The 23615-nt window shown below is 28.0% G+C and overlaps 1 protein-coding gene across 2 annotated transcripts in view; it reads right to left on the bottom strand.

The window, feature by feature from the left end:
- LOC100208619 (E3 ubiquitin-protein ligase NEDD4) overlaps window positions 1-21775 on the bottom strand; it is a 100042-nt gene extending 78267 nt beyond the window's left edge. For both annotated transcript variants that reach the window (XM_065816870.1, XM_065816871.1), the window contains exons 1-4: window positions 21200-21775; window positions 14147-14232; window positions 12604-12685; window positions 8250-8288 (exon numbers count right to left, since the gene is read on the bottom strand). In XM_065816870.1, coding sequence (XP_065672942.1) covers window positions 8250-8288; window positions 12604-12685; window positions 14147-14232; window positions 21200-21289 — 297 coding nt within the window. In that variant the 5' untranslated portion in view covers window positions 21290-21775. The remainder of the gene's footprint in view (window positions 1-8249; window positions 8289-12603; window positions 12686-14146; window positions 14233-21199) is intronic.
- Between the last annotated feature and the right edge of the window lie 1840 nt (window positions 21776-23615).

Here is a 23615-nt window from a genome sequence, read left to right as displayed (position 1 = left end):
ATTGACAAGTTTTATAAGAAAATCAACGACAAACTGAATAATTTTTTTAAAAAGAAAAAAAAAGTTTTTTTCTATTGAAATGTTTATGAAATTTTTTTGTATTAAAATAATTAACTTATGGTGCATAAAAGAAAAAAAACAGGAACAACATTTTTTTTTTCAACAAATCTAATTTTTTTACATTTAATCTTTAAGTAAAGTCTTTTATTTGAAGTCTAAATTTTTTTTTTTTTTTTTTTTAAACATCTTCGCTTCCAACAAGGCTGCAAGCAGCCACTGATTAAAGTTGGAAGTTACTGTAAGAGAAAAGATGAAGATTGTAGAGCAAGATAACGATTGACGGACGATTTAAAAGATTGCAAATTATACGAATCAGGAAAGCATGATGAAGGAAGCGAATTCCAAAGAGCTGATGTTCGAGGAAAAAAACTAGACGAATAAGCATTTTTGGAGCACTTAGGAACAGTCACAGAAAAAGGATGACACTTAATTGAATGACGAGTAACACGAGAATAAATTTTAGTAGATGGCACAAGAGACGCTAGCTCTTTAGAGCAGTGTCCATTATAGTATTTGTAGAAAAGAGAAAGAGAAGCAACATTACGACGATGTGATAATGGTTGAAGGTTGGCTGCAAGAGCAGGTCCAACTATGTTTACAATGCGTTTTTGCACCTTGTCTAAAAGAGAAAGGGCATCATTAGAAGATCCGCCCCAGATATGGCAACAGTATTCCATACAAGGCCGGATTTGAGATTTATAGAGATAGAGAATAGAATCCAGAGTAAGAAAGTGGCGAGCTCGATAAAGAGATGCAACCTTAGCAGATGCTAATTTTGCAACCGATTTGATATATGGTTTCCAAGAAAGATTGGAAGTAAGAGTTAATCCTAGAAGATGAAGAGTAGGTGACTCATCGAGTACATCACCGTTCATAAATATAGGAAGATCTAAATTATTGCGATAACGATTGGCTGAAAAAAATTGAGTTTTATCTGAATTAAAGTTCACCAGCCACTGTGAGCCCCATGCTGTAGCAGAAGTGAGATCCTTTTCAAGCTCAAATGCCCCCTCCAAGCAATCAGAGGGTGTTGGTTTCTTATCACGACAAGAATAAATGGTAGTATCATCAGCAAACAATGCCACCTTAGATGTGAGAATATCTGGAAGATCGTTAATGTAAATTAAAAAGAGTATAGGGCCAAGAATAGAACCTTGAGGAACCCCTGAAGTTACAGAATAAGAAGAAGAGTGTTGTCCATCGAGGACAACTTTTATGCTACGATTGGAAAGGAAGGATTCAATGATCTTAAAGATGTTGCCGGATACACCATAAGAATATAAGTGAATATATAAAAATTTGTAAGTGTAAAACTTTTTTGATGTAGTTACCATTTCTTTTTACTTTAACTGTATTTACTTCTCCCAGGTACATTAGTTTTAGCTAATTGGGTTAATGCATAAATTAAATTTACATCCTTTTTTAAAACATGTTTTATTCAACAAAAACAATAAAAACATTCAACAAAAAGGTTAATGAGCATTTCCGAACATTGTCACCATTTTACAACTTACAACTTGAAAAATGCTTCTATTTGTTTAGTAGATGGCTGTTTCCATGATGGGCAAAGAAGGACAAAATTCTTTGGTACAACCCACACTTGACATCAGTTACTAAGCAATTGCCATAATAGCCTGTGGGAGCATCAGTCAGCAAATATGGCAAATGTAAGAAGAGAAAATACAACTTTCCTCAACTTCTTCTTTATCTGCAAAGTTCATGATACCCATTTCGAATGTATTGAACTATCTTTAAATTTTGATTTTGCTGATTGTGCCCTTGACAAAATGTTCAAATCACAGAATGACTCCAATGCTTTCCAAACATGTACAGATAAAGTTTGTTTAGATAGCAAAATGACTTCACCCTTTTCCAACCTTTCTCATTGTATTACAACTCAATATGGCTATATATATATATATTTTTTTTTTTTTTTTTTTTTTTTGTTTTATATATTTATATATAGATTTTTGACACTTACAGGCATTCCGCAAACCCTAAACTTTTGTATATTTATGCTTATCAAAAAAGAATATTTTGCAAAGAATTGGGGTGATTGGAGCTTGGAAACAAAAAAACACTAATTTTTGTGCCCACCCAGCTCTTAATGTGGGAGCAACGAGTTTATAAAATATTTTCTTTACTATTTTCATCTAAATTTATATTCATCAACAAATTTCAAATTTCATGCAATAATCTCTTATTTTTCAAAAACTATGACCATATAAGTAACCATGAGCGAGACTAGGTTTTTTTAAACCGAGACGAGACCAAGACAAGAAGTTAGTACTTCTCGTGAGACCGAGAACGAGACAAGAAATTTAACAATTTTTGAAAACAAATTTATTAAAATCCAAGTAAAAAAAAAAAATTTAAACATGGTTTTGACAAATAGACACAAATGACATTTGTCAAATGTAAACAACTTTTTCAAATATTAATTCAGAATTTTTTTGCCAAACTTTTCCAACAAGACAATGTTTTCTCTGATTAAGATGATTTTTTCTACTTTTTCTGGGTGTAAGTTGTGTCTGGATGATCAGACAACATTTCCACCTGAGCTAAAAACTCTCTCTGATTTAGTTGAACTTGCTGGAATAGCTAAAATTTGTCTAGCTAATGAAGAGAGTTCTGGCAATGTATTTGAATGCAATTTCCACCAATCAAGAATCGGAAAGTCTTTTTTGGCATCAGGGAGATATTCATACTGGCACGTTTCGCTCAAAATAGAATTCAGTTCAGATGTTGGCTCTTGTGTTTCAAGTCTGACGTTTAACTTGCGCTTCAGTTTTGAATTAGGGGACATATCTGCTGAAAGGACTCTGGCAACAGGTTGGCACTCAACATTATCCTTAACCTGTGAGGCCAACCATTTTTTTGTTGTTTGAAATATTTTGAAGAGCTTCAAGTGAAGTCCCTTTAAAGCAGGATTTAAGTAGTTTGCTGCAGCACTTAATAAGTTTCCGGTGTAACAAAGAGGAAATCTTTTATCAATGCAGCTTTTCAAGTTTTTTGCATGTAAGACACCATAGCCATTTTTTCTATCCGTCTCAATAAATTGATCAATTTTGTCATGGATTAAATAAAGAGAATCGGCGACAGTGTTAATTGTTGGAATAGACTCAGCCGACCACGTTTCTGTAGCTTCTTTAAGTGGAGCCAATATTTCTACTGCTCCCTCGATTGATTTCCACTGTAATGCACTGATGGTCTTTGAAGAAAAAATATCTTCATTTGCACATAAGCTGATAATTGCACTCTTTAGATGTAGGACAGAAGCCATGCAATCCAGTTCACTATTCCATCTTGTGTCAACAGACTGGCGTAACTGTCTAAAATTGATTCCTTGAGCGTCTGATTCTGATTCAAGCAACTCAGCTGCAACTGTTGACTAGTGAGTTAAAGAAGCCAAATCTTTACATGTTTGCAATGCATCATCCATTCCAGCAGTCATTCCAAATGAGTCTCGAACTGCACATTGCAAAATATGATTGTTGCACAAGTATTGGTCAAGGCGCTTTGACAATTTGACTGCAAGTTTCATGTTTCTTGCCTGGTCGTTCACGCAGTACATTGGCAAATCAGCTGGCAAATTTAGTTCTTCTAAGAAAGAATTCAGCTTTCCTTCAATTAAGATACCTGTGTGTCTGCCTGGGAACTGTTGGACATGGGGTGTCCAGTAATGTAGTCTCCAGTTTTCGTCAATAGCATGAAAAGTCCAAGAGATGTAGCTGTCCTGAGCTCTAGAAGTCTAAAGGTCAGAAGTAAATGCAGCACTTTTCAGATTTGGCGTAATCTCCGTTATTATGCTCTTCATTCCAGCTTGAACTTCTCTTGACCGAATTGAAAGCTTTCTTGAATATGTTATTCTGTAATGAAGGCTCAGTTTAGGGTTTGCAATGTCAAACAATTTCTTGAAACCTCTTCCTTGGACTGCTGAAAAGGATGCCAGATCAGTGCAAAAGTAATCCAGCGTTGCAGAGTCAAACTGTTTTTGAATGGAATTGTCTTTGTCATATTTGGACTTTGTTTCAAGCATTTCGACCATGGTTCGTTGTTTCTTCTTAGGAGGGGGAAGAAGAGAGTCGTCAGTTTTTTCAGAATACTCAACGTAATCTTAACTGTGTTTCGAGGTGACGATGAAGTCTGCTTGTGTTTCCATCTTTTGTTTTCAAAGACTTTTTGCACGCCTTGCATTCAGCACCGCCACTTGTTTTTTGAAAATATCTCCAGATTTTGTTTTTTCTTGGTGACATTTTTGATCGTTGAAATGAGGCAAGAATATTTCTTTTCAAAATGAACAATATGTGTCAAGTAGAATTCCACTGGTAAACTAATGAAATTAAGTCGAGAGTGCACCATTTTATACAAAAAGTTTTTGTATTTAAAATCTAATTAAAAATATTTAAAATTTAATTAAAATTTTTTAATTGGATTTTTTTTTAAAAATCTAATTGAAAAATCTAATTAAAAATCTAATTAAAAATTTAATTTGTTTTTGTCAAAAACAAATTAAATTTTTAATTAGATTTATAAAAATCACGGAGTCAAAATATTAATTAATTAAAAAAACAAATTATTAAGCATTTTGTAAATTATAATAATTTTTAACTTGGAAAATAATATAATATTTAAGTCTCGTTCTACTTCTTGCGAGAATTTTCTATTTCTCGTTTCTCATGAGAAGTCCCATTAATCACGAAAAACAAGAACGAGATGAGATCTCGCTCATGGTTATTTCCAAGCTCCAATCACCCCAATTCTTTGCAAAATATTCTTTTTTGATAAGCATAAACATACAAAAGTTTGGAGTTTGCACAATGCCTTTAAGTGTCAAAACTCAAACATTTAAAAATCCAATGTACACCACTGATATATATATATATATATATATATATATATATATATATATATATATATATATATATATATATATATATATATATATATATATATATGTATATATATATATATATATGTATATATATATATATATATATATATATACTATATATATATATATATATATATAATGGTGATAAATTGGAGATGAATAAAACTTATTTTAAATCAAATTTAGCTATTGTCTTAACCATGAGCAAGTTTGAATTCTTGTCTATAGACTGATCTTTGGAGCAACAAAAAATAGTATTATTTTATAATGAAAATATTGTATTATTATTATATTTTTAAAATAAAAATTAGACAATTTTAACCAGTAAAAATTAAAAAATTTTATAATGCAACAAAAAATGATAATCATTCATATCTTATGGATGAAGGAGAACTTAAAGAGACAAATTTAGGAATATAAGTGGAAGCAATGGTAACATTTATAAGTGGAAGCATCAATACGTTTGAATCAAAAGTAAATTACGTTTGAAAATACGTTTGAATCAAAAGTAAATCTTGGGTCAAATCAAAATATCTTTTGTACATAACATAAAAAACCTACTTAAGTTAGTATACTAAGTATTTGTCCAACCACATATTGAATTTCCTGCTCCATATTGATCTTCAAATTTGAAAAAGATATAATTTGGAAAAAGTGCAATTCACACTTTGTCAGCCATTTTAAAGTTGACAAAATCTGAACAATATAAAAGCAGTGAGATAACAGATTTGCCCTTATTATAGATACTGTTAAAGATTCTCCAGAAGTCATGAGATCTTAATTTTTGAGATAAAATAAAAGATGGCATTAGACAAAACCTTTCTACAATGGTTTCTAGTATTTACTATTTGGAGAATTGCTTTGCTGTTAGATACGAAAGTAATGGTTACAATTGGAAATTGCAGCAGCACAATGGGATAAAAGCCATGGAGAAGAGTAAGGCCCAACTTAAAAATTGTCAAGAGGGAATAAAAGATTTCATGCAACCCTGAATCAAAGAAGTTACGTAAAAAAAACATGTAAGCAAGAAGACTTCAAAAAGATTTCAACCCAAGGGCAATCACTGAGAAAATCACGGAAAGAGTCCCTGTCAGCTGTAAGGTAATTATAAGAGATACAATGATAAGAGGATTCTGATGAAGAAGAAAAATGAGATAATAGTTTTAAAGAGATCGAACCGTGATCAGAAGCACCTAAGGGTGTATGAGGAGAAACTGAGCACTGATTAGGATCAGAAACAAGACATAAGTCGAGTAGAGAAGGTAATTGATTCGGATTGTCTGGAAAACAAGTTGGAAAGTTGACTATTTGAGTTAGGGATTGGAAAAGGCAAATGTTGAGGGCTTTAATGCCAGCAGAGTCACTGACTCTAGAGCCAAGCCATTCAGTATGATGATTATAAAAGTCACCAACAACAACAATATTAGCTGATGAATAAAGAAAGAGGGCTTGGTCAATTTGATCAGAAAAAACATCAAAAAGAGTCCAGTCTTGAGATGGAGAGCGATATAGAACAAAGAGAAAGACGATAGAGAGAAGTGGTGCTAAACGAAAGCACACAAAAGAATAGTCTGTGGATTCAAACCTAGTCTCCCGACAAAGGGGTGAGTTCTTACAAATGTAAATGCCCAAGCCAAGCATGTGACTATTGGAGTCTTTACGAAATAAAGGAAGATAACCATCGTTACTAAGATCACAAGAAAAGACAACCAAACTCAAATTACTCTCACAAAGAGCAAGTAAATCTGGTGAACTTTGCAAGTGATAAGACTCAAAAGAAGAAAAGTTACTTCGAAGACCACAAATATTGGTGAATGATTTTAGAGGTTGGTAATGATGGTGGTTTTTTGTGTTTTTTTGTGTTTGTGTTTTTTAATTTTGTTAAAAAACTTGACTCAAACCATAGATAGTACTCAGTATACTATTTGATATTCCAAGCAATTACCTCATTACTATTAACAAACCCTAAGCCATAACAAAGGGCTCCAAGCATGACTTCAACAGCGCACACCAAAAGTACAAACAGGGACACCATCCTTGCGCAACATGGCACATTTAATACTCTGATATTTTACAGCTGATAATTGAATCAGCCTCTCTGAGAGCTACCACAGAGTTTGGGAAACCTAACTACCAGCGAGCTTTAAAACCATAAAACTGAGTTTTAGAGCTGTACCCTCATTAGCAGATGATAGAATGAGTTGCCTAGTCATAAAACAGAGACACAAGCATTGAGTCAAGAAGATCCAGCATTAAACATCCTAATCTGGAAACAAATGTATTATAAATATATCTACGCCAGTCTAATAGATAGAGAAGGGGCGCCAGACTGGTCAACAGATAGAATCTGTTTCCCCCTTTTTTTGCTAAGGAGGCCTTCTACAAGACAGTAGCCAAATGCATTTAATGTATGCCAAAGATGAATATTTATATTAAGACACTATCTCAAGCCTTTACTCAACCAAGGCAGAGGGTGTTTTAAGCCAGAGTTGGCTTTTTTTTTTTTTTTTTTTTTTTTTTTATTTTATTAACCACCCCAAGGCCCGAGGGGGGCCACTACAGTCGAGGAGGCTACTCGTTTTTTTTTTTTTTTTTTTTGGCTTCTCCTAGCCTTTGCCTAAAAAAGCATACCCTAAAAGGCAGCAGGACATGAAGCAGGTTGAACTAGGGAACATGTTACTAGTAGCAGGATAACCTGTCCTGAAAAAATTCAGGTCAGGTTATATATATACAACCCTCAGAATTAGGAAAAATGAGGTCAGCAATAATTTGCCGACCTCAATCTTTTTGAGGTCCGCATCAGGTCGACAAAAAAAAATTGATACAAAGGTCTTACCGTAAGACATAGAATCGAGGTTGGCAATTTTTGCTGATCTCAAACACTTTTAGGTCGGCAGTTAGGTCAACATTGCCGAATGCCGACCCTTATTCCAAGGGTTGTATATATATATATATATATATATATATATATATATATATATATATATATATATATATATATATATATATATATATATATATATGAATATCACATATTCGATCAGATACTAGTAGTAAAAATTCTGGTATATTAAGTCAAATATCCAGCTGGATATCTTATCTGATACACTTCTTATATCAAATAACTTAGTACATACTATATTCTTTATATTACAACTAAAAAATAAAATAAGCTATTAATAATTATAAAAAATATGTCATTAATAGAAAATGATAAAAAAAAAAGTTCAAAGAGGAAAAATGTAAGAAAAAGTGATAAAAATTAGGAAAAAAATTTAAAGAAATGATTACTTACTCTTAAATAGAAACTACAATTCCATTGGGGATTTAATGTCTAAAAATAATATTATTAAATAAAATAGTTTTTTAAAGATATTTAACTGTTAATGATGTTACTGGCAACAAGCATGTGATTTTAACCTACAAACTTGCCTTATTTTTTTAATTATTTTTTCTTATCCATTTATTTAACCATAAAATATGAAAATTTACAATAATATTTATAAACTCACATAAATAAGGTTAGGTGTCACTCATATAGTTAAAAACTAGTCAATGGAGTGACACCTAAAAAAAAAAAAAAAAAAATAAAACAAAATAAAATAAAACACAGAAGGAATTATAAATAAGAAAAAGCAAAAAAAAAAAAAAAATTTAAAAACAAAAAAAGGGAAAAAAAAAAAAAAAAAAAGAAAGAAAGGAAAATAAAGCACTAATAAATAAAGATGATATTAATAATTGCAATAATAATATAATAAAAATAATAATATTAATAACAATGTGAATAAAAAAACAAATAGTAACTATATTATACAACTTTACTAAAAATTATAACTAATGGAAAAATAATTATAATAAAGTTTATAACTACAACAGAGATTAATAAAATAAACATAACAATTGCAAAAATTAGGACAATAACCATAAAAACTATTACTACAATTGAATCACTATCACTATCATTATAAATGTCATAATTCTTAAGGAAGTGCGTTGTAAACTGTTTATACGATGTAATAGAACACTACCTTTTTGACCCCAAACAGTGCAACAATAACTTAGATATGAGGATTAAAACATATTAAAACATTTTTGGGAACATAGTGTTGTATTAATGACAGCATACTATTGGCAAATGAGAGTTTTTTATTTAATTGAATTAGTTGATAGTACCATGATAGGTTTTTTTCAAGAAATATCCCAAGGTATTTTATATATTTAGATGGGAAAAGTCTTTTACCATTAATTCTAATTTTCGCATTATTACTATCAATCTTTTTTTTTGGAGGGTGAAAAATAATAAATTCAGTTTTATTGATATTTAGGAAAAGACGGTTACTATTTAACCAATGACACAAATGATGGAGATCTGAATTAACTTTTTTACCAAGCTGCGCAAGTGATTTATTTATGCATAGAAAATTAGTGTCGTCAGCGAAATGATGAACAATCAAATTATTTATAGAGTGAGGCAGATCATTAATATATATATATTAAAAAAAGTAAAGGTCCTAGAATAGAACCCTGTGGTACACCATACTTAATAACTTTACATGTTGATTGAAATCCATTAATCGAGGCAAACTGAGTGCGATTGTTAATATAGGATGAAAATCAATCATTGGCGATACCCCGTATACCATAGTGATAAAGTTTTTCAGTTAAAATCTTATGGTCAACTGTATCAAATGCTTTTTGGAGATCAGTAAAGATGCCACAGGCAAAAGAACCACTATCAATTGCACCACGAATCATTTCAGTAATGCTAATAAGTGCATGGGAAGTAGAGTGTTTTAAACGAAATTCAAACTGACGGCCGTAGAGACACTTAGAATTATCAAAAAAGTGGTAGATACGAGAATATATTAATTTTTCAAGAATTTTCCTGATATTTGACAATAATGATATTGGTCTATAGTTATTGCAGTCAAGTTTTGAGTCCTTCTTATGGATTAGTTTAACAGAAGCATTTTTTTAAATATTAGGGAATATACCTTTAGTGAATGAGAGATTAAATAGTTTAGCAAGTACTGAGGAAATATCATTAGCAAGAAGTTTTAGAATAAAGGTTGGAATAATATTTTAAAAATAAATAGCAAAATAAAAATAGTTGCTATATAATTCTTTTACATATCTAGAATTAAAAAAAATTAAAAAAAAATAAAATTTTCTTTTGATAAATAGTATATGAAAGTAACAAAAAAGGAAAAATATAACTAGACTTTTTTATAGCAGAAGGTAACAACACAAATCAACAAAAGATCATGCTTAAATCAAAAACAAAAGTAATTATTTTTTATTTATTTGTTGTTACTTTATTTTAATAATTGAAATTTTTTTTAAAAAGCTAAAATTTACTTTGAATTTTTTATGTTTATTAAATTTCCATAAAAAAATGAAATGTTGCCTGATTTTTGGTTTTTGGAAAAATAAAAAAAAGACTAAAAATAATGAATATGTTTGTCTGCTATATCAGGTAGAACGCAACTGGTGGAATCAAGAGATGATATTGGTGAGAAGTTCTTAACAAACAATTCAGCTTTGTCTTTAGGTGATTTGACAAAATCTGAACCATACAATAGCAGTGGAATAACAGATTTGACCTTATTATAGATACTGTTTAAGATTCTCCAGAAGATATGAGATCCTAATTTGGAAAAAAAATACGATTAATAACTATCTTAAAGTTTATATAAATATATATATATATATATATATATATATATATATATATATATATATATATATATATATATATATATATATATATATATATATATATATATATATATATATATATATATATATATATATATATATATATATATATATATATATATTATATATATATATATATATATGGTTATATAACTGGTTGTCAGAAAGTTTTTCCATATTTTGTTGACACAAAAAAAAAATTAAAATGCAAGACCGAATTTTTTTTTTTTATTACTTGATAGACTGTCATCTATATGTATTTATAAACACAACGTGAATTTCAATCCAAAATAAAATATTGATTTCATTTGTAGGGTTTGTCAAGATTTAAGCAGCACCAGTCATGGTTTATCAAACACAGCTCTGGCCTCAGTTAAATATTAGCCCCAGTCGCTTACTAGGACAAATACAGTAAAATGATAACTAAGCAAGGGCAAAAGGAGACTAAACTGAATGACAAGTCAAGCGAGAATAAGTTTTGGTTGATGGAACTAGAGATGATAGTATATGTAGAAAAGAGAAAGAGATACAACCTTATGATGATAGGAGAGAACCACAAGCTTGACAGATACATAGTGGACCTTGTATAGAAGATAACAAGCATCATTAGAAGAACCAACACAAATATGAAAACAGTATTCCTTACAGGGCAGAATAAGAGAAGTAGAGAATGGAATCATTAGTATAAAAATTGTAAGCACGATAAAAAGAAGCAACCTAAGCAGATGTTAATCGTTCACCTTTCTAAAAGTTGTATTTTATTTAAAGTACAAAGGCTTTAAGTAAAATAGAAAATTACTAAAATACTCCTGCCATTTACCAAACAAATTTGTCGTTTTACTTTTAACCAGCCAATAGCTTATCACAGGATTTAACAGAGAGATGTGAATACAGCTGCAGAGCATGAAATAATTAAAAAATACTATTTAAAAAAAATGTCTATACAATTTAAAAAAAAAATTTTTTTTTTCAATAATTTAAATTATTTAAATTTTTTTATATATTAAATAACCATTAGAAGTAATTAGTAAAATCAATTTGCTTAACTTTAATAAAATGTTTCAAAAGATAGTTTAAAAGTTATTTAAAATGCAATTGAAAATGTAACAAAAAATAATTTTCCTTTCATGTTTTTAAAGTTTTATTTTGAAGCTTTTATATTTTCTTTTTTTTTAGGAAATTGTTTTTTTTTTATCAGTTTTTTTTTTTCATCGGTTTTTTTTATTCTAATTTTTTTTTTATAGTTTAAGTTTAGCTTAGCATTTCTTTTTTCAGGGTATTACTGAAAAGTCATGAAAACATTTTAACAGTCATGGTCAAGTTGTCACCAAAAAAATAAATTGTGTGGTCAGCAGGAGCATTCTATTGCACACCATTCCTGTCCAAGCCTGTTAACAATGAATTAAGGAATCATCCATAAATTAAGTCATGCAATTTTCTACCATTTTTGACCCTCCCCCCTTCATCACAAAATCATAACACTATAGTAGCAAGTTTTGTATGAGTTATTTAAACAAAAAAGACTTTAATAGAAAAGTTTTGAAGTTTTTATAACATTATATAAACAGAATTTTTACATTTGCATTATTTTTAATTAGATATTGTTATTAATTCACGTAAGTTACTTATTACATGTCTGTATATTTTTATATTTTCATATATCAATTTCTTATATCTACTGGTAAAATAAATTGCTAAAAAACTTATTATGTCCTTTTTTTTGTAATGAACGCTGTCAACTCCAGGTCAAAATAAACAAATTGGTACTACTATTAATATTACGTTCATTTTTATATTAAGATTCGTTATATAAATAGAATCAAGATTTAAATAAAATTTTACTGCATAAAATTTGTAAAATATTTTGAACAAATATATGTGATACAAAACTTAATAAAAATTTTGTTATTTTTTTTTGAAACAAAACACACCTTTTTTTGAACATTAGTTTGCAACTTAGTCACCAGGTTGGCACGACGACGATCAAACAACTTTATAACACAATATGGATCACTATATGATGAATAATAGTTATAAAAAAAATTTTATAAAAAATTTAAGAACGAAAAATTCAAAAACTACATCTTACTAAAATATAAATATATAAAATACTAGAAAACTCATGAGCCCCAATGGCCCCCGTTTTTAGCAACCTTTTACACTTGTAAATGATATTTTGAGAAGTGAAGTAAAGCCGGTGAAGGCAAATAAATCTTATATATATTATGCATACCTAATGAGGGTTTATAAGTGAAAAAGAATTAAAATTAAAAATGTAAATGACTTAAAACAAATGATAAAAATAAAAAAGTTAAAATATTTCATTAAAGAATTTCTTTATAAATTATAATTCTCTTGAGTCCCTAATAAAAGGGGGAGGAAGGAGCATTTATTAATTTTTGGAAAATTTTCCCACCCACCCCAAGCTTATTAGGACCCCCTACACCCCATTTATGAGTTTTTAATTGTTGCCAGCAAAAACTTTTGATCTCAAAATTAAAAAAAAAAAAAAAATTAGTGAAAATTGGTCTTAAAAATTACAAAATTATTTTTTCAGTCATCAATAAAAACAAAATCTTTCAGTGCAAACAGGCTTTAAAAATTGCCGAACTGGTAAATCTCGATTCAGCATATTAAATCCTATTGAAATTTTGCTTAAACAGCTGTTCAAAAATGCGCATTTGACCGCAAGCCACGCTAGAGTTCAGTTTTAAGCGTATTTTGTAAAAAGTATTAGCATTTATAAACTAAACTTTTTTATAAAAAATACTTATACTGTATCATAAAAAAACTTCCCTCTTTTATTTACAAGCCCCCCTGGCCCCTACCTCTCCACCTGCCCCAACACCCTCCCTCTGTTTATTAGATCTATTTACTCACTGAATTACTTAACTATTTATTAACCACCATGTCTTTCATTAAATTAATATTTATTATTATTAACATATTAGCATTAATTAATTAATAAAAAAATATTAAAAAAAAAACGAAAGTAGACTTCAATAGGAATTGAACCCGGAGCGCAGGCACCACAATCAAATTTATTAACCACTAAACCACACAATATTATAACTCAATAAGTTAAAAAAAGTTTAAATAAAATGAATTTGTTTTGACACATGATACTTGTTAAGTAATTAATGCGCTTTAAAATAAAATAACTTTGGCATGAATACATAAGCGTTACGTCAGTGTTACATCAGTGTTACACTATCAGGGAATCAGGAAACCAGTGACCTGGGTAAATATATATTAGATAACAAAATTAAAAAACATAAATTGTAGTTTAAAAAGTCATCAATAAAAACTTCTGATTCTTGTTTTAAAAAAAAAACATTTAGACTTAAAAAAGTCATTAGATAGACAGTTGGTTTCTGTTTTATATAACAAAAATTTGTTTAAAACATAAAAAAAAAATTTTGTTGCCAAAAAAAAAAAAAAGAATCATTATAATGATATATTAATTGTTATTACCTCAACCCAAAAATGTCTTTTTTAGCCAGATTAGTACCTTTAAGGATTTTGACTCTCAAAATAGAAATATTTTCACCAATGAAGTTCTAAATAAAAAAATAAAAACAGAACTTTTATATATATAAAAAAATAAATAAAAACAGAACAAAATTTTTATAAAAATATATTTTATTTTTGGTTGTAAAATATATTCTTCAGTCCTTCTATGAATTAAACAAATATGAACTACTATAAATAATGGAACAAATAAAACTGAATTAAATGGAAATAAAATGAAAAAATTCTTTTGAAAATTTTGAAAACTTCAAAGCTAGTAACTATGATTAATTTTCAAAACTTTTTTCAACTTTTAAAAACATTTTAAAACTAAAGAAAGTTTTTAAATGTATAAAACTTCAGAAGATCATACTGTGAGATGCTTTTTAAACTCATCGCAGTGTTATTCTTTGCATCCAGTACTTTTCAAAACTTTGTTCTGTGGATCCAACTTTAAGTTTTGGATATTAAACAAAAAATGTTGTCAAACCTAGAGCATTAAATTGTTTTATATCACAAAAACTTAATAAATGGCAAATGGAATACATCCTGGGCAACTGAACATGATTAAGAATAAAATAGTATGTTTGATTGGTCTCACCCAAAAACTCTTGCAATTAAATAAGAGCAAGAAGAACATTAAGAGAGAGAACCACTTAAAATAAATAACCCCTCAACATGCAAAAAAAAAATGCTTGGATACTTCTCAACTGTGATAATGGTTATAAATACCACAAACAGTTGAAGAACACAGTTTTTTTAAATTTTTTAAATAAAACGATAGTATTAATAATTGTTATATTTATATTTGTGTTCATACATTTCATTTATGGTTTATTTTAATGTTTATGACATTTTCATGTAATATTTATAATGGTTTTTTGTAATTATGTTTTATATCTGATGATTATTTGTCACACACACATGCCCACACGCATACACACAGAAAAAGTGTTTTGCTTTTCATTTCTTGGTCAAAACATTCCTTTAAAAATAAAAAGTATTCAAAAGACACAACTTTTAATTCCCATATGTCAAAACACATATGGGAATTAAAAGATGAAAAATATTGATGATTTCATATTAAATTGATCCATCCTTAAAACAGCATCAGAGTATAATTTTCAAATAATGTATATTATGCCTACATGCAAACCAAGAATGTTTATCAAATAATATTACAAAAGTTAAGACATTTATGACTTCCTGCAATTTAACTTTTAACAATTTAACAGTAACTTAACTTTTGAATGTTCAAAAAGTTTTTTGCCAACTAAATGACACTGGGCATCTTAATAAGATGTGAAGTTGTGCTAGAGTTTTTATTATAAGTAGTTTATGTAATTTTAAAGATAATTTTATCAAAGAATCTTTTCTTAATTCAATTGCTCTCTATGAAAAGTGGTGAACTAGCCAATTGCAAGCTGCAATGGTTCAAAGGCATTTAGTGATCTTGAAGCAGTCTTGGTCAGGAAGACGTGTGATTGCACGCCATAATACGACTACACAAATAATATTTTGTTTTGACTATTTGACTAAGGCTTTTAACATTTCAGAAATGCACTGAATAAAAAAGATTATGAATTACACACTAAAATTAAATAACAGGAAAACTTTTATCTTTACTAATATTTTTATATTAAAAACACTTTTAAATAAAGTAAAAAAGTACTGATGATTTTTTTTTTATCAATTTAAGTATCAATAAGTATCAATTAAGTATCAATTTTATTATCGATTTATCAAATTAAGTATCAATTAAAGTATCAATAAAAATTGCATATAATTTTTTGAGTTTAAAAATAACGATTTTTTTAGACATAACAATAGTCTCTTTAACAAACTTCATGTAATAACTAATAAAGTTAATACTCTGAAAACGATAAAAAAATTTATTGAAAATAAATGACAAATGCTTTTGAATGCTGTTTAAATAACTTTTTATATTATTGCTTTTAAATTAAGTAATTTTTAAATAAAAGTATTAATAAATAGCACACATAATTTTTGTTATACAAGGGTTGTCCCAAAACTACTTAGCCTAACAAAGAAAACACAAAAATTTAAAAAAAAAATTTTCTTAACATAGATCCCTTTTAACTTTTTTCTCAACATAGACCAAAACATAGATACACTTTTCCCAGCAATGTTCAATTGCTTTGATACCTTGTTTATAGTAAGAACCATTGAACTCTGCGAAATAGCCACCAACCCCAGACTCTACCTCTTCATTTGTAAAAAATTTTCTCTCACCAAGCTATTTTTTCAAGTTTGGAAATAGAAAATAATCTGAGGTGGCTAAATCTTGGGAATGGGGTGCATGAGGAAGTAATTTAAACTTTAATTCATTAATTTTAGCTATGGCAATAACAGATGTGTGAACTGATGCATTGTCTTGATGAAACAGCACTTTCTTCTTTTCCAAATGCAAACATTTTTCCTTGATTTTTTCACTAAAACACTGCAATAAGTTTGCATAATATGTGCCATTGATAGTTTTTTCCTTTTTGAAGATAATTAATGAAAATTATCCCTTGTGCATCCCAAAAAACTGACGCCATAACTTTTCCAGCCAATGAAGTTATTTTTGCCTAATTCGGAGCCAATTTTTTCTCCCTTTTTGGTTCATTGTTTCGACTGCTCTTTAGTTTCAGGAGTGAAACCATGAACCCGTGTTCATAGTTTCACTCCTGAAACTGGTCTTATTTTTGTGAAAGATTGCCAAACAATTCATTGAAACATCCTCATGACGTTGTTTTTGGTCAATTGTGAGTAAATGCAGCACCCATCGTGCGCATAGCTTTTTTATGTCCAAATTTTCAGTCAATATGCGATTTTTGATATGTCTGCCATATCAGCTAACTCACACACTTTCAATCGACGATTGTCCAGTATAATTTTGTGGATTTTCTTAACCATTTCTGACATGGTGACCTCATTTAGCCAACCACGGGGTTCATCTTGACAGGTAATATGGCCTCTTTTAAACTCTGCAACCCAATATTTCACAGTTGCAAATGAGGAAGCAGACTCCCCTAGAGTAGAATCTAGTTCACTTTTGATATCGGTTGGACTGAGACCTAATAAATAAAAATATTGAATTACATGACGATGACCAATTTTCTCCATATTAAAAATTTACTGGAAACGTTCACTAATAATGGTCGCTAGTCTTAAAAGAAAAAAAATTAAACTTAACAGTTAAGCTTTCAAAGGTTGAGGCTTTCAGCCATGGTTTGTATTTTTTTCAAAATTTTTCTTTTTTCTTTGTTAAGCTAGGTAGTTCAGGGACAACCCTCGTACATATAATAATCAATTTGTTATGATGAATGTAATTCTTCTTTAAAAAATTTGTATCAACTTGTTTAAGCAACAACATAAAAAGGACGATGATCGCTTTAATGAATTTTTTTGATAAGAATTCGAAGTTTATTATTTCAAATGTAACTAAAAACTTAATTTAAATAATCTTAACATTTTAGTTTTTATTTTACTTGAGTTATATTGTTATGTTTTGGGTTTTAGTTTTAGGTAAGTTCTTTTTAAATTCTTCTTGATAAGTTTTTTAATCTTTTTTTAAATGAGGATTTTTTTAAAGTGTTTTTTTCTTCTTCTTTTTTTTTGTTAAGCCTAAATAAGTTTTTTCAGTGCATCTTAAAAATGTTCAAATTTTCAAAACATATTACTAGCCACATCCTTAAAACAAACGATTATTTGCATGGTCATATAATTGCATGTGACCGCAAGCCTTACTGACCAAGACTGTTAAAAGTATAATATTTGAAGCAATTGCAATCGCCTATTTTCTTATTCTAGTGAAAAAAATTGTATTAAAAAAAATATGGATTTAAATTAAGTTGAAAAAATTTCTTAATTCTTCTAATAATTTCTTCAATGAAAACTTTTATTGAAAGCTTCTAACTCTTTTAAGAATTTCTTTAACAAAAACATTCTAAATACTTTCAATCATTTCTAGTTGTAATTATATTTTGATTTGTCCCATTTTATGTTTCTTTCCTCTCAGAGTTTCCAACTATTAGAATGTGAATGAGTTATTGTCCTTTAAAGAACAAAAGTAACCATGACAATGCAAAAACTTCTTACGTAGCAAAATGATATTCTAATTTGAAATCATTTTGAGTACATTGAAAAAGTATTTTAACTGTTAAGAAATTCCTAATATACATGAAAATTTGTTTAACATAATATGAATTTACTATTTAAAATTAAAATATAGTAAGTCCAAAAAATGAATATTTATATATCATACTCTAGGCACTCTGTGTTTTGTCAATAGAGCCATAACATAAATATTTAATTTTTGGCATTTTGCAATTGCTTTAATGCTAACATAATATCTTCATACTTTTGTTTAGCACTTTTAAAAAAATGGAGAACTAGGGACAGGTGAGGCTACTAGTCAAAGAAGGTGTCTTTATAAAGCATAATTGTTGGTTTTCATCTTTATTTTATTTACAACATCACATATCTACAACCAGAGCAAAGATTTATATTTAAAACTTTGGTTAAAATAAAATGAACTACAAAAACATCCTTATAAAATGCTTAACTAAATATTTTTACAAAAATATACAATCAGATAATAGATTCCTTTGTTTTTTCTAGATCTATTTTTTAGTTACCATTTAAATACTAATAAAAACTTAGTTACACTTTCTTTTACTTTTTTTTTCTTTTTGATTAGAATAATGTAAAAGAAATCAATTCAGTAAAAACTTAAGATAAAGTGTTTGATAAAATAAGAATTTAATGTAATAATTAAATTCTTATTTTATCAAACCTTTGATAACAATATTAAGTTGTTACTTGCATGATAAATTTTATCTGATCATTATTAGTCATAATAAATATTTGATTAATCAAGTCATAATAACAGAATAGTTAAACTAATATGTAAAAAATTAAAAAAAAACACAAAGAACATCCTTTTTTTTCCTGTGTTAATGAAATTGTATAATTTACAAATGTCCAGATAACACAAACTATTGAAAAATAAGTGATTTTTGGATCACTTCAAGGTAACTATTTCTTCTCGCTATTTCGTATACAGTATAATATACGAAAACAGCGAGAAGAAATAGTTATCTCAAAGTGAGAAGAACTAAACCCCTTTCCCTTACCAATTGTATTTTATCTTTTAATGATTTTTTATAAATCAAAAGTTAGACAAATAGAGCTTGATGCTGATACTATTCCTGATATTTGAAAAAAAATTAATTGCTAACATATAACTTCGTAGATTGATGATGGAAAAATTATAAATTTGAATATGCAAAATGCAGAGACATAATCATTACAAATGAGAATGATTATTTATAGCATGTTTTTATTCCAACAGGTAACATTCCATTTCTCATAAATAAAATAGGACATTTTATAGGTAATAATTTTATTGATATATCTTAGCCTAGTACTAAAGTTATAGACAAATGGCTTATAACTAGCAAATTGCTCAGCATACTAGTGATCTTGACAGTGTATTAGAACTCCAAACAGCATAGTGGGCTTCCAATAATAACCATCTTTAACTGACTTCTAATACTGCATTAAAGCACTTTCCAATACTGCATAACAATGATCAACTAATTTGAAAATGTTATGCCACTTACCTATAACAATAATATAAATATTGTAATAGAAAGTCTAGTTTAGACAAGACTGCCCCTTTCAATCATTTTCTTGATAATTAGTAAAAAATGACTTAAAGACATAAAAACTTGAATTGACAACTCAAATATTTTATGATAAAAGTGACTATGAATAATATATAGAGCTACAAGAAACTAAAATCAAGAGAGATCTGAGTATTCTTATAATAAATAAGCTAAAATGGCGCAATCAAGTGATATAAGGAGGAAATAGTATAAACCAAATTTTGAGGATGGTTATTTTTAGAAAACTAATGTTTGCATCGTAATTATAAAAAATGCTTATAAAATTACATTTAGACTATGCTACAACAATATATAAATCATTTGGAAAAGGCTCAATAAGAGCTACCAAATTAGCTCAATTAAAAAAAAAGAAACATAAAAACAGACTTAAAGTTATACATGCATACATACATACATACATACATACATACATACATACATACATACATACATACATACATACATACATACATACATACATACATACATACATACATACATACATACATACATACATACATACATACATACATACATACATACATACATACATACATACATACATACATACATACATACATACATACATACATACATACATACATACATACATACATACATACATACATACATACATACATACATACATACATACATACATACATACATACATACATACATACATACATACATACATACATACATACATACATACATACATACATACATACATACATACATACATACATACATACATACATACATAAATACATACATACATACATACATACATACATACATACATAGATAAATATATAAATACATACATAAAAAGATACATAAATAGAAACATACATACATACATACATACATACATACATACATACATACATACATACATACATACATACATACATACATACATACATACATACATACATACATATATATATATATTACTTTTGACAACTTGAATTATCAAAGGTTTTATCCTAAATTATTACATCAACTTCTTATGTTATCAAAGACTTTATTTTAAGTTTTTACTAAATTGATTTCCTTTGCATTATTCTAAATCGAAAAAAAAAAGTTAAAGAAACTGTAATTAAGTTATAATTTATACAAGAAAAAGTAAACATGATTACTTTCAGTATAGTTTTTATACTATGGCTATTTTTAGATATTTTAGATACAAAAGAATGTACACATTTATTAACAATATGTACACATTTACTTAAGAAGTTTATCTAAGCCTTTATTTGATAACTATATGTTTTTATCATAATAATATAGACATAATTAACTAGTAAAAAAATAGATTAGAAAATTATTTTTCACATACTCTTGAAAGTCCTTTAGCTTTTTCAAAAATATCTGCATACGTGTCTGTTCTTTGATCATCTCCAACCACTATGGGTACCACTCCCGTCATTATGTTTTATTTAAAATCCATTACACTATCTTATAAAGTGGTGTATATGCATATAAAAAAAGAAATATGTTTTGAAAAATGACAATGAGAAATATACTTTTAAAAAATGAAGATTAACATATATCTCCATTATTTATATGGGTTTCTCTCAATTTTGCATTAATGCCGGTCCCTTTAAACTATATAATTCAAAATCCAATTCAAAACTAATGCATAATCTACTACAGTATTGACAATGGCAAGTTATTGCATAATGATTATGCAAACATGTCACATCCCATAAGTTCTGAGAGTAAAGAGTATTATTTTATAATTTCACAAAACAATACGCCAGAATTTACATTTTTTTTTTTTTTTAATTATTATGTAAATAATGTCATGACATTGTAACATGTCAATAAGATAACATGTCAATAAGATATAAATATAATATGTATAGATAAAATTGCTTTTAAAAATATATTTAAAATCCGTCAAGATAAAATCTTTTAACATAAAATGCCACCGTAAATATGGTTAATATGACGTCACGAAAAATTATTTGTTTTGAATATCTTAAATTTACCTTTTATTTTTTTTTAAATAACCGCTGTTAAATGTTAAATGAATAACCAAAAAGATGAAAAAAAAAATCACCTTAAATACCCTATCTATAAATTCCTCTAAATCTAATTAAAATGAACATAAAAATTGTTTATTTTCTGTTAGAATTATTGTTTTTATGCTACCATCGGCTCGTTAGACGCAGATTTTAAATTTTATGTTAATATATAGTGTGATTATATGTAGTATGTATTTATCTATGTATAGTATGAGTTTAGTATGTATATAGAAAATACATTTGATGAGTATATAATATTGTGCGAAGATTATTAGATAAAGGTTATATTGAGATTACTTTATTACTGAGATCGCCTGATAACGGTATAACTTGAGATAGCAAAGTTGGAATATAAAGAAATTTCATAATTTACCACCTACCTAAGAGGGTTGTACTTAAATTTTTACGCTTCGATACAAAAAGTTTGCACGCACTTTTTAATAGTTTTTTTTTAGGTCATGGCCGGATCCTGCAGATTTTAGTGTTAAAAATGGCTAGCGTTCAGACATGGAGCAAACTCTAAACACTTATATGTTTATACTTATGTCAAATCAAAATGCTTTGCTAAAAAATGCAACAATTGAAGCCTGGGAACAAAATAGTCGTAAAACTTTAACCCCCTTCCCTCTCCCAAACGTGAGAGAAACAAGTTAATGAAATATTTTTTTTTATTATTGTAAACTAAATTTATATTCATCAATAGTTTTTAAATTTGATTAATCTTATAGTGTTTAAAAATTATGAGTACATAAAGTTGTGAACATATCAAGTTTGAAAGATATTATTTAAAAAATTACATTTATTATATTAGAAATATATATTTATTTTAATAAATTATTTAAAATTTTTATTTTACGGGGCTCGGCGATAAGACTAAATTTGTCTTTTTCTAGCCCCAGCCATGTGTTTATATATTTGTATTGCTTAGTTTTTGTAACTTTTTTTTCTTTTTATTGGCAAAATACATAATAAATACAAAAATAAAAAAAATTACGATGAAGGACCAACCATCACATTACGATGAAGGACCAACCATCACATTACGATGAAGGACCAACCATCACATTCAAGAAATTCTGTTTTGAGAAGTAACCAATTTAACTTTCCACATTAAAAAGCAAGATATGGGTATTTAAATAAAATAGGTCATAGTTATTGTTAAATTGTAAAATAGGTTTTACCATATTCAGAACAACTGCGTTATATTGTTATGATATTGCAGATCGATGCTAGTCCACTGATTTCTAAATTTCTTTCTGGTCCGTGCCTTTACTCTTATTCCCAACTAATTGCTTCAAGCTTATCGTCTATTAGCTATAGCCATTTTTTATTTTTAGATTAAAACATTTTTTGAAAGGCCTTGTTAACAATAGGGGGTTCTTGGAGAGCAAAGCAAAAAAAAAAAGGTAAAGAAACTAGCCACTAAATATCATAAAGCTATATTTTTAGCTTCCGAAAGAAGTGCAAATGCCGCTGGAGATAAAAAAAAAGTGTACATTAAAATAAATAATGTCTAATATTTTTGTAATCAAAAAAGTCCAAGAAACTTTAGATGAAACCTTTCTTCTATGAATGAGTGAGGAAAAAGCTCTTGTATTAAATATGAAAACTCGATAATCAACATCATTAGAAAATCATCAACATGATTAGAAACTCAGCTCAGCGGAAATTTTTTCCTGAAGATATACATTTTTCCGAGGTTTCCGCAAAGAGTACTCTTCAAAC

Source organism: Hydra vulgaris, chromosome 13 (assembly GCF_038396675.1).
Source record: "Hydra vulgaris chromosome 13, alternate assembly HydraT2T_AEP".
Taxonomy (NCBI): Eukaryota; Metazoa; Cnidaria; class Hydrozoa; order Anthoathecata; family Hydridae; genus Hydra; species Hydra vulgaris.
The sequence above is the reverse complement of the archived record's forward strand: the minus strand, read 5'-3'. Positions and strand labels throughout refer to the sequence as shown.